The sequence below is a fragment of the Zeus faber genome, assembly GCF_960531495.2.
Source record: "Zeus faber genome assembly, chromosome: 9".
Taxonomy (NCBI): domain Eukaryota; kingdom Metazoa; phylum Chordata; class Actinopteri; order Zeiformes; family Zeidae; genus Zeus; species Zeus faber.
The window spans coordinates 29513489-29526750 of record NC_137197.1 but is presented as its reverse complement, the minus strand read 5'-3'; the positions used below and the strand labels follow the sequence as shown (position 1 = coordinate 29526750).

General features: G+C 42.2%; 1 protein-coding gene across 1 annotated transcript in view; it reads left to right on the top strand.

Moving 5' to 3' along the window:
- snx19b (sorting nexin 19b) overlaps nucleotides 1-13262 on the top strand; it is an 84570-nt gene that overhangs the window by 18530 nt on the left and 52778 nt on the right. Inside the window, exon 4 of the mRNA XM_080006546.1 lies at nucleotides 10480-11715. Coding sequence (XP_079862672.1) covers nucleotides 10480-11715 — 1236 coding nt within the window. The remainder of the gene's footprint in view (nucleotides 1-10479; nucleotides 11716-13262) is intronic.

Below are 13262 nucleotides of genomic sequence, written 5' to 3'. Positions count from 1 at the left end.
AGTGCATCGCGGCCGTAAGAGATAACTGCCGATGCTTTTTTGGCGTTCATTTTGATGAAAGAACTGAAAAAAGATACTAAAATGTGCAAAGTCGGCTAGAGCGCCGGCGCAGGTGACTGCAAGGGGCGGCCCCACTATCGCCACAGAGATTTCAGATTTTCACCCCTAACCCTAAGCCATTACCTGAGATATTGTCCTTTGAACCCTGACCAAAGGTCATCTTTCAAAGTTCAGTGTTTTTTTTGTAATATGAATAAGAACAGGTCTTAATAATTTATTTTAATCTACATGTTGCACAGCTTTTTAATTTCATAATGGGAGCTGTTTTTTTATTTACATTTTTTATATTACAAATTCTGATAGCTTTGTAATGAGATCACTCAAACTACGTCGATGTAATTAAAGTTTTAAGTTTATTGTCAAATACTTGATAACAATCATCAAGCAACAACAAGCATCATTACCAGTAATGAGATTCTTAGTCTCAGAGCTTACTAAACTTTACATAATACGTAAAATAAGGATAAAGTAGTGATTAAGATAAAAGTATTTAAACAGTCCAAAAAACAAAATTGGAAAGAAGTAGTGTAGAACAAGTAATACAAAGATATTTACCTAAAAGAAAGACTAAATAAAATGCAGACAATAGTGACAGTGAGTGGACTTGATAGTGGACATCTAAAATAGTCGTGGGCCACAACAATGCAGTGTCATACTGAATGGTAAGATAGACACAGTGTTGTGACAAAAACTGCAAAATATACTACCAAGAGGCAAGACAAAACAGGTATGCAATCCTTGGTAAATCAAAGTGACTAGTTTTAAAGTTTTACTAGCCTCTTTTTAAAGTGGCTAAGTGTGTGGATTTATAGGTTCTAGTATTCGGCCTTTTGATTCCAAAATTTGGATTTTTGAACTTCCTAATTTTTTTTTAACTTTAAATAATAGTGAAATATAACAACAAAGTTCTGCATTTGAGCCTCTCTGTCATAAAAACGGTCCGCCATCACACCCACCTCCCATCTAATAGATTGATTTTCCAAATTCCAAAAAAACAACAATGGCATGAATAAAATGTTAAAAATCAATCAATGAAAGTTAATTTGTACAAACGTTAAAGAGACTAAACCGCATATGGGGCCTTCTGAACATTCAAGTTTGTTTTCCTGTTGATACAGTTTAAACTCCATGGTTTACTTCACGGATTAGTTGCCAACTATTAAATAAATCGCCTTATGATAGTAAACTGGATATTTGATTCCCCCTCCACAGAGAGGAATTTTCACCTCCCAGTGAGAAAGGGGTAGATTGCTCCATTGAGAGGTGGAGATTTTGGGCAATGCGTCTACATTTGCATATGTATGAGTTAGGTGTGAGGGCTTCTAGACCTGTTGGGTGATGCAATGACTGTAAACAAAGAGAATGCCCAAGGCTTTATCTGCGGTCTGCTTCGTAGTCACTCAAAAAATGTGTACGGCGGCAATTCGAGAGAAGTACTGTAACGTTGTGTAAAAGTTGTAGACTGGGAGAATATAAATTATTATTATAAAAAAAAAACAGAAAGCAGGAAGCAATAGGTCAAACAGCAAAAACATATGATAAGCAGCAAAGGGTGATGTAGCAATACAGATAAAAACAATCTCATACAGTCAATAGTCATAATGCACAGATGGTCAATTACACTTAGAAACTGTGCATTAGTTGTCATTCTGAAAAGCAACAGGGATCGATACATTCTAATAATATACTTCAAATAAGTATTTCCATAGAGTTGTAGTAATAAGTAGTAACTTGTAAGGTGCGTAAACGGCACACTGTAGGACAAAAAAAACCCTGCTCCAATATTCAGAGTTAGGTTTACCTCTCACACAATGAGTTGAAGACAACAAAGTGTTGAAGATAGCATGACTTTATTCATGAATTTATCAATTTACAGTAAGTTTCATTTAGGGTGATATAAATGTGTATTTAATACAAAACAGAAAATTAATTATATTATATAATTATACAATAGACCCCAGAATTGCGATTGTGGCACAGGCCTCTGTAGCTGCCTGTGCGAGCGCCTCGTGTCGACTACGCTCATTTTTGTATTTTTAGAACTTATAGCGTAATCAACGGGTGTCATGACATTTCACTGCATATACAGTATGTATTACCCTATGTTTATGTATGTGACAAATAACCTCTTGAATCTAAAGCAGCGGAAATGTACATTGTGCTTAACCGGCATACTGTACACATGCTGTATATCAGGCACCAGTAGTTCATCCTTGGACTTTCCCCTAACCCTGGTCTTAATTTGAGGTAGGACTTAGGCCTTTATTTGTTTGTGTTGACCACACCCCCGGCATTTATTAGAGGCCCGGTTTTTATTTGATTAACTGTTTATATTTGAGGTATTATGGTAACTCAAATATATGGATTACTTTATCTTCTAAACCTTAAACTACTATTATGTATACCTCAATGCTAACCCTGCCATTTGTTGTTTTTATGTCATTCATTGTCTCAAGCTCATTCAATTGTCACAGAGAACACCAGTTGAAAATGGCAAACTATTATTTGATATATACAGTGGTGTGAAAGGGTTTGCCTCCTTCCTGATTTCTTATTCTTTTGCATGTTTGTCACACTTAAATGTTTCAGATCAAACAAATTTAAATATTAGCCAAAGATAACACAAATAAACACAAAATGCAGTTTTTAAATGAAGGTCTTTATTATTGAGGGGAAAAAAAATCTAAACCTACATGGACCTGTGTGAAAAAGTGATTGACCCCTAAACCTAATAACTGTTTGGGCCATCCTTAGCAGCAACAACTGCAATCAAGCGTTTGCGACAACTGGCAATGAGTCTTTCACAGCGCTGTGGAGGAAATTTGGCCCACTCATCCTTCTAGAATTGTTGTAATTCAGCCACATTGGAGGGTTTTTCGAGCATGAACCGCCTTTTTAAGGTCATGCCACAGCATCTCAATCGGATTCAGGTCAGGACTTTGACTAGGCCACTCCAAAGTCTTCATTTTGTTTTCCTTAAGCCATTCAGAGGTGGACTTAAAAAGTTAAAGTATTTTCCCAAAAGTCTTGGGGATCATCAAGATGTTTTCTGGCAAAACTGAGACGAGCCTTTATGTTCTTTTTTCTAAGCAGTGGTTTTCGTCTTTGCCATGCAGGCCATTTTTGCCCAGTCTCTTTCTTATGGTGGAGTCATGAACACTGACCTTAACTGAGGCAAGTGAGGCCTGCAGTTCTTTGGATGTTGTTGTGGGGTCTTTTGTGACCTCTTGGATGAGTCGTTGCTGCGCTCTTGGGGTAATTTTGGTTGGCCGGCCACTCCTGGGAAGGTTCACCACTGTTCCTTGTTTTCGCCATTTGTGGATAATTGCTCTCACTGTGGTTCGCTGGAGTCCCCCTTTGAATTGCAGCATGATGTCTAGCTTTTGAGGATCTTTTGGTCGACTTCACTTTGATTTCCAAAGATGTGATAAACCACAGTTAATTAGTTTTAACAGGGGGGGCAGTCACTTTTTCACATAGGGCCATGTAGGTTTGGATTATTTTTCCCCTCAATAATAAACACCTTCATTTAAAAACAGCATTTTGTTTTTACTTGTCTTACCTTTGTCATATATTTATATTTGTGTGTGTGTGACAAACATGCAAAAAAAACCAAGAAATCAGGAAGGGGGCAAACACTTTTTCACACCACTGTGTATATACTGTATGTGTGTGTGTGTGTGTGTGTATGTACAGTATATATGTATGAAAACTATGTGTGTGTGTGTGTGTGTATGTATGTGTGTGTGTATATGTATATGTATATATATATATATATATATATATATATATATATATATATATATGAGAGGGAATATATCATCTGGGACCTCACCATATGAGGTGACGTGTTTTCGCATATGAGGGGACACCTGAGGGAGCTTCCGAGAGCCTGGCACTGGCACTGGTGACACGGATGTGACCCATCCAACAGGGTTTTAGAAGGAGTTCCTTCTTTCACTGATTTCACCTTTTTATTAATCCACCAAAATTTGTTTCTGAACAAATTTGAGGCGAGAAATGATAAATCCAGTTGCTGAATCGTCGCTCATATTAGATTTGCAAGATATAATTTAAAACTTTGATCCTACTTTTGTAATGCACAGGCTCGCTCGCTCGGCGATTTTCGGTTTCATTCGGTTTAACTTTGTAAAATTAAATTTGTATATCGACAATAAAAATACTATGTATGTATATATGTATGTATATATATATAAATATATATGTGTGTGTGTGTGTGTGTGTGTATGTATATGTGTGTATGTATGTGTGTGTATATATATATATACAGTGGGGCAAAAAAGTATTTAGTCAGCCACCAATTGTGCATGTTCTCCCACTTAAAAAGACGAGAGAGGCCTGTTATTTTCATCATAGGTTCACCTCAACTATGAGAGACAAAATGAGAAAAAAAAATCCAGAAAATCACATTGTCTGATTTTTAACGAATTTATTTGCAAATTATGGTGGGAAATAAGTATTTGATCAATAACAAAAGTTCATCTCAATACTTTGTTATATATCCTTTGTTTGCAATGACAGAGGTCAAACGTTTTCTGTAAGTCTTCACAAGGTTTTCACACACTGTTGCTGGTATTTTGGCCCATTCCTCCATGCAGATCTCCTCTAGAGCAATGATGTTTTGGGGCTGTCGCTGGGCAACACGGACTTTCAACTCCCTCCAAAGATTTTCTATGGGGTTGAGATCTGGAGACTGGCTAGGCCACTCCAGGACCTTGAAATGCTTCTTACAAAGCCACTCCTTCGTTGCCCGGGCGGTGTGTTTGGGATCATTGTCATGCTGAAATACCCAGCCACGTTTCATCTTCAATGCCCTTGCTGATGGAAGGAGGTTTTCACTGCAAAAAATCTCACGATACATGGCCCCATTCATTCTTTCCTTGACACGGATCAGTCGTCCTGGTCCCTTTGCAGAAAAACAGCCCCAAAGCATGATGTTTCCACCCCCATGCTTCACAGTAGGCATGGTGTTCTTTGGATGCAACTCAGCTTTCTTTCTCCTCCAAACACGAGAAGTTGATTTTTTACCCAAAAGTTATATTTCTGGTTTAATCTGACCATATGAAATTCTCCCAATCCTCTTCTGGATCATACAAATGCTCTCTAGCGAACTTCAGACGGGCCTGGACATGTACTGGCTTAAGCAGGGGGACACGTCTGGCACTGCAGGATTTGAGTCCCTGGCGGCGTAGTGTGTTACTGATGGTAGCCTTTGTTACTTTGGTCCCAGCTCTCTGCAGGTCATTCACTAGGTCCCCCCCGTGCGGTTCTGGGATGTTTGCTCACCGTGAGATCTTGCGTGGAGCCCCAGAGCGAGGGAGATTATCAGTGGTCTTGTATGTCTTCCATTTTCTAATAATTGCTCCCACAGTTGATTTCTTCACAACAAGCTGCTTACCTATTGCAGATTCAGTCTTCCCAGCCTGGTGCAGATCTACAATTTTGTTTCTGCTGTCCTTTGACAGCTCTTTGGTCTTGGCCATAGTGGAGTTTGGAGTGTGACTGTTTGAGGTTGTGGACAGGTGTCTTTTATACTGATAACGAGTTCAAACAGGTGCCATTAATACAGGTAACGGGTGGAGGACAGAGGAGCCTCTTTAAGAAAAAGTTACAGGTCTGTGAAAGCCAGAAATCTTGCTTGTTTGTAGGTGACCAAATACTTATTTTACCGAGGAATTTACCAATTAATTCATTAAAAATCCTACAATGTGATTTCCTGGATTCTTTCCCCCCATTCTGTCTCTCATAGTCGAAGTGTACCTATGATGAAAATTACAGGCCTCTCTCATCTTTTTAAGTGGGAGAACTTGCACAATTGGTGGCTGACTAAATACTTTTTTGCCCCACTGTATATATATATATGTGTGTGTGTGTGTGTATATATGTGTATATATATATATGTTAAGTATTTATGTGTATATATATATGTATATATATGTGTGTATATATATACAGTGGTACCTTGACTTACGAGTTTAATTCGTTCCGTGACAGAGCTCGTAATTCAATCTGCTCTTATAGCAAATCAATTGTCCCCATTGAAATTAATTGAAATACCATTAACCCGTTCCAGCCCCCAAAAAAACACCTCAATTTTTTTCTGTTACGTGTTTTTAAATAAGAAAAATGTATTGATAAATAACAAATATTGTATAAAAACATAATAAAACACAATAAAAGAGAATGTGTAGATCATTTTTGCCTTCTCACAGATGATACCCTCCGTCACACTCATACCCTCGCCTCACATCTCCTGTGAGCTGCTTCTCCGTTAACCAGACCAACAGCAGATTCTCCATCTTTTCATGGACGGCGGTCCGCAGCTTAGACATTATTTTATTGCCCTTGGCTGGCGTAATATCCTTTATCATCTTCTTCTGCTTCAGTGTGGTAAATATCGTAGAAGTATTACGCTCGTACTGCCTCGCCAATTCCATCGCACTCACACCTCGCTCATGTTTTTCTATTATTTTGCGCTTTAAGTCAATGGCCTTCATCCGCTTCTTCTCAGCACTTACTTTTTTCGGACCCATGGTTGGAAAAAATAAATTGGCAAAATAACTGCACAAAAAGCACATAACGCGAGCAAAAAACACAAAAGCGATGCTTCCACGCTCAGGTAACCACGTGAAGTAAAGGAGTGAGACGCGGGATGCTGGCCAGATTCGCTCGCCATGCCACCTAGCAGCGGCGTACCTGAAGCTCGCTCCTCGTAACTAAAATTTTTGCTTGCAAATCAATACAAAAAATCGACGGAAGGACGGCTTGTAACTCGGAAAACTTGTATGTTAGTGCGCTCGTAACTCAAGGTACCACTGTGTATGTATGTGTATATATATATATATATATATATATATATATATATCTAAAACACATAAGTGTTGGAACATATCATTTGGGACCTCACCATAAGAGGCGATGCGTTTTCGCACATGCAGGTACTCCCGAGGGGCACTGGGACCTGGGGGAGCTTCCGAGAACCTGGCACTGACACTGGTGACGCGGATGTGACGTCATTCAATGTGGTTTCAGCACGAGTTCCATGTTGTATTTACCCCTTATCTTTCACTGATTTCACCTTCTTATCAATCGACTAAAATTTGTTTCTGAACAAATTTGAGGCGAGAAATAATCAATCGAGTGCTGAAACTTCACTCATATTTGCAAGATATAATTTAAAACTTTGTTCCTACTTTCGTAACGCACAGGCTTGCTCGCTCTGCGATTTTCTCTTTCATTCAATTTACTTTGTAAAATTAAATAAGTACATCGACAATAAAAATACTATTTTTATTTTATTATTTGTCCCATCACCAGCACATTCATCACTGAAAGTTCAGTCTCTGTCCTAGAGCGGGAGCTAAATAAGTTGCTCAAAATGAAGTTCTAAGAACTACGATAGTCCCTACAGTAATGCCTGCAGTGCGGACACAATAAAATGGACGGTTCCTCCAAAAGGTCTTTAGAACGATGAAAAAGTTCCTGCTGTACGAAAACGCACCATATGATGAGTTTTGCGATACATAAAGTATTGCGATTAAATTTGTTGCAATATTTCACATTTATTTTATGTAAATTAAAACACCTGTTACACACAGTTACACACAGTGTTTTTGTTTGTTTTATTCAATTAAATACATGTTAAAAAAAACAGATTCACTCATTCTTTCAAACCATTCGTTCTTTAAAATCAGAGATGAATAAATTGATTCTATTAGATTTACAGAAAGTATGTTCCGTTCCAAAACATGTATATCTTTCACTAAATAAATGCAGGATTATCCTGTATACGCAAGTTGCTTTACCGAACCCGTCACAGTCCTTGCATGGGTCAGCCACGCCCCAATCACGGATCTGCCTGGGCTCTGTCGTGTTCCAGCTGACCTCTTCAAGTTGCTCCTACTGTATCATAGGAAAAATACACACACACATACACACATACACACATTTCATTTTGTGGGTTCTGTATGGTGCTGGCCTGTGATAGACTGGCGACCTGTCCAGGGTGTACCCCACCTCTCGCCTTATGACAGCTGGGATTGGCTCCAGCCCCCCTGCGACCCCACGAGAATATGCGGTATAGATAATGGATGGATGGATGGATGGATGGATGGATGGATGGTGCTGGTAGTGTGGTTGGTGTTTCTCGACCTGGATGGTCTGCTGAGTTGTCATGCCTGTCGCCCCGTCATCATTCGTCCTTGCTGCTGTGCTCTCTGTCCCCACCCGCCATCGCCTCCATCACGCTTCTTCTTTGGTTCCTTGTAGTTCCGGGCGAAATGGCCAGACCTCCCGCAGTTGTAACATGGCAGGCGTCATTTCTTACTCTGTCTCCGTCCCTGTCCCCTCACAGGTCCTTGCTCTTGCTTGTTTCTTTGGTTTCTGTCCATGTCTAGTCCTCTGCCTTTCCCCTGAGGGTATTGCAGCTGGGCCATTTGGAGCTGTTCCAATCGGTGCTGTTGGGCTGCTTGTTGCTTCCCCTTGGTTCTGTCCTTTTCCCTCAGTTGTTTTCAGGCGTGTACCGCATGTGCACACACGCTGTCCTTCTGAGCTGTTTCGTACCCAATGCAGGTGGCTTCAGCCATTCGGCTGATTTCAGGTTTTAGTCCATCTAGGAAACAACACTTTCATTTTTGTTCATAGGGAGAGTCCCCGTTTGCTCCCCGAATCCCCCCTTGGAGAGTCATCATTCCACTGGCCTGCCTGAACATGCTATCCAGGCGGCTGAGCTATGCTCCTGTCAGTTAATCGTTTTTCTGTGTACAGTTCTGTACGGCGGACCAGTTCATGATCTGACGGAACAGCCTGTTGATGTGGTCTTCCAGGTCCCAATACAGGATGTGTCGGGCTTGGTTGTCTGCACCCTGTCCTTCCTCATTGACCCCTGGACCATCCTCCTGGATATCCCCCGGGCAACGGTCCCAGTCTGCGCCAAGTTTGTGGCACAGAACCACCTTAACTTCTGTGAGGGTGGGTCGATGCATACGGATCAGGGTGCGAAAGTCTCGAATGAAGTCTTCCGGGCCGTCTTTCTTTGTGTCTGGGAGGCTGTTAATGATCGCTCCCACCTCCGCAGCTTTGTATGGGCGGAAGACATCCATAACAGCCTCGGCTGGGCCGGCAAGATCAGGGCAGGAGACCATGGGCATCTGGACGGTTATTAGGCACCGGGTCATCCAGATCAGTCGTCTGGTGTCCCCGGGCTATATGGCTTCTAGTCAGGAGGGGTTCGTGAACATAGGTGTTGTAGGACGGGGCCAGGGACGACGGCGTGGTCATCAATGTATGATACAGGGTACTGGAGCATTGGGTATAGGTGGCGGCAGCCCCAGCATTACAGCGGGCCATCTAAACTTGGGTCACTGGCCAGAGCCAAGGTCATTTTGCTCTGCAGGTTTTTTTCACACATTTTTGTAATCCCTTCTCCCGACCACATACCAAACATCTTTCAATCAGGGCGCTGTTTTTTGTGCCCTTTAACCTTCATAATCTTTCTCTAGCTTCGTCCTCAACTTGTCTATTTGTCTAATGCTAAAACTACCATTCGTGGGGAAACCAAGTTTTTTTCCCAGAAGCCAAAATGTAATACCACTGTCTCACCATGTTTAACAACCATCATTTTTCCTTTAATTTCAACCCAGACTTTCCCATACTGCCTGTTTACCGTTTAAGACTTACAGCGCCTCCCTGTATTGATTATATTTGCTACCTAAATGTTAAATTTAGGACCCTGACAAGGGGAAGTTTAACTTGTCCCACGGGCAACCAATGTTAAACAACCTTTTAGCTGTTTCGTGTCCTGGACACAGAAACCTCAAATACGTCCCGGACGTATTTTGAAATTGTTTTACTCTCATCTGTGCACGCGTAGTTTGTATGCATAGGTCATATAGGAAGATAGCGGAGGGGCTAGCCTGGTTTCCTGTCCAGATGGTCTGGTGGGATGCGATAAGTCAGACAAGTGAAAGGCAACTTCCCTTTTGGTCACAAGGCGGTTTAACAGTTTCAGTTGTGACCTGTCCGACAACAGGCTAACATAGCTACTTAATGTTCCTGTTGTCAGTAAAACAGATATGGAGTTATGAGCGGACATAGGGTTAGTTCAGTATTTTTCTATTACACTACTGTCGGATTCGATAACACATTCGGTATGAAGTAGGCTTAAGAGTGATATGTGCAAAGAAAATTAAAAGTGGAATTAATAATTTAGTGGTTATATTAATATAAAACAAAGGATTGTGAGAGAACATGAGACCATGAAAAAATAATGATGTAATAATACCCATTTTTCATTGCTGTAGTTCCCTCTGGTGTAATTGTGGCACCTTCATCATAAAACATATTATGAAAAGTGAAAGTTACTTTTAAAACATGATGCCTTTTTTCTTATTATTGCAGGCTCTGACCCAGAGGGTGCTGGATTTGTACGGCTGCCACCTGCAGAACTACCAACGATCCAAGGAACTCTTGGCCGAGCAGGACGAATCGCCAGCGGTGGAGAGCAGGATTCAGAGCAACCGGCTGTGGGAGGTCTACTCCAGGGTTTGCACCCCGCACCCTGCCGTCCAGAGCCCCACCGTGGAGGTTAACTACGCCAGGGCCGCCGTGGACCTGCTTCTGCATGTCCTGGTGCCCCCGCCTCACCTGGAAAGCCGCACTGGGCGCTTTGTGGTTGGCGAGCTCATAACCTGCAACGTCATCCTCCCGCTCCTTGCCAAAGTGTCCGACCCCGACTGGCTGAACGTCCTCGTAGTGCAGCTGTTCACACGGGACCAGCCGCTTGGATCAAACGCTGACGTTTTTGTGGATGCGTGGCAGACGCCGACACTGCCACCGAGGCCCCCACCAACCCGCCCGGAGCTCAGGCCACAGCAGGAGACCCCAAATTCCGGAACCGCCAAACAGGCCGAGGTTCCCCTGTCCCACGTGGCCCCGCAATTCCAGGCCGATGTGACAGATGACGTGGAGGAGGACGAGACACCAGCAGGTGCGTATGACACCGTGGACTCCGAGTTCTACTGCCCAGTGAACAACGGGGAAGACGCAGAGGAGCCCACTCATCCTTTTTTGAGACATTACCTGAGGTCAGGGAAGTCAAACCCTTTCTACCAGGAGAACGACTCCGACCTGGACTCGCCCCTGGGCGACTATAAGCGGGGCTCCTTCGACTCCCTGGTCATGGTGGGTCAGGAAGAAGGCCTGGCCGAGATGCCAAGAGAATGCGGCACCCCTCTGGAGCCTTTGGAGGACACCTCCTGGGACCTTGCGCACGGCCCACGCCCTAATGTCCTGGTGAACTCGGAGCCTCTTGATCAGCCCGACGACCGCGGCCCCCCGACGCTTGGGATGCCTGACAACATCGTCCAGAACCTAGAGAAGGAGGGTGTTTCTGCCTTTGTGAATCCAACCAGGGACCTCCTCCTGGGGCTTGAGCAGATGGGCCTGGGGACGCCCATCGAGCTGACGGCGGGCAGCCCGTCGCTGGCGTCGACTCCTCTGCCGTCGTTCAGCTTTGAGCCGCTCAGCAGCCCAGAAGGGCCCGTCATCATCCAGAACCTGAGGATAACCGGCACCATCACAGCCAAGGAGCACCGAGGCACCGGCTCGCACCCATACACCCTCTATACCATCAAGGTAGGAAGAAAACAGCAGCCGCCCTACATTCTCTACACCGTCCACGGATAGATATTTGGTAAATGTGTCATGCCACTTTCATTTCTCTTGTTAGATTTATTGTCTGGTTAGAAAACGATGGCTTCAGATGAGATAATCAGGCCAAATATACACATACAGATTGGCTTTGGGGACTACTGTACTAGAGTTACTGTACTATACTGTAAAGTGCTGCACTGTATAGGGCTGTTCAATTCTATTGTTTCGGATTCTGAAATCATTTCAAAATTGTAACATCGACACTTTGTTTAAATACCACTACAGTAACAAATGATTTGAAATATTACATTTCTGCAGAAGACTGAATTTGTTACTTTTGCAATGCATGTCAGATGGTATACGGAAAAGCTGGTAGCAATTCTTATTATGTATGAAATGTCAATGTATCTGATATTGAATATCGTAATGACTCAGAATTAGCATCAGAATTTGTTTATTTAGCCAAGTACATCGACGTTGATATCATATCGATATTGAATTCAGTCTTGACTCTTTCTATCAAAATCCAATGGAATGGTGTATGGCATGCCATTTTAATATTTAATCCATAGGATGAACTAGTCACTTTTTAAAAGTTGCTAATTACTATTCTATATTAAGTAACATTTACTTGTAACTATTTTAGTTTTACAATCAAAATGTATTAGGTACTAGTTATTATGTATTAGATACTAGTAACTATTCCAATTGTTGCTAGTAACTATTGTGATTTTTCTAGTAACAATTTGGACAATTTTGTAATTGAATCCTATGGGGCTCCGTGTTTCAGGTATCAAATATTTGCTTCCGACTAGTATCTATTCCCATTGTCACTAGTATATATTTAAATGTTACAAGTCACTATTAATTGAGCAGTAATAGCAGGAAAAGGCATGAGTCACTAATGAATAACAACTAGTACTCAATTAATTACTAGTAACAATCGGAATAGATGAATAGAAGTCGGAGGCAAATATTTGATATTTGACACAGGGAGCCCACAATGACAAAATTGTCCAAATTACGAGTCACAATTGGAATAGTTGCTCGTATCTTAAAATAAGTACTAGTACCTAATACATTTTGACTAGTAAGACTAGATCCCGCCCAATACCCAGACAATCTCAATACAAAGTGCAGGAGAGGGGGTGATCAGGGAGAGATTTATAGGGAAAGTGTCTCGATTGTGCACGGTCCCATTCCATACCGTTCCATACGCACTTGTTTCGTTCCATGACCAGACGTCAAATAAAATAAACTACACTAAGATAAAAATGCACTGTTCTCGACTGATCATTCCCTCTCCGCACCCCCAACCCCCCCCAAAGAAAATAGGCGGCCGCCTATTTTGCCTATAAGAAGAGCCGAGCAAGGCCGCCCCCCCCCCACCCGCTGCCGCTGAAGAATAGTGGAATATTCGCAGTCAAATCCAATTCGACTGACAGAATTCTGATTTGGGTACAGTCCTAAGCAGAACTTTGCTTTCCACGGTTTATTAGGAAAGGGGGAGCCAAGCTTGTCCTTATTTT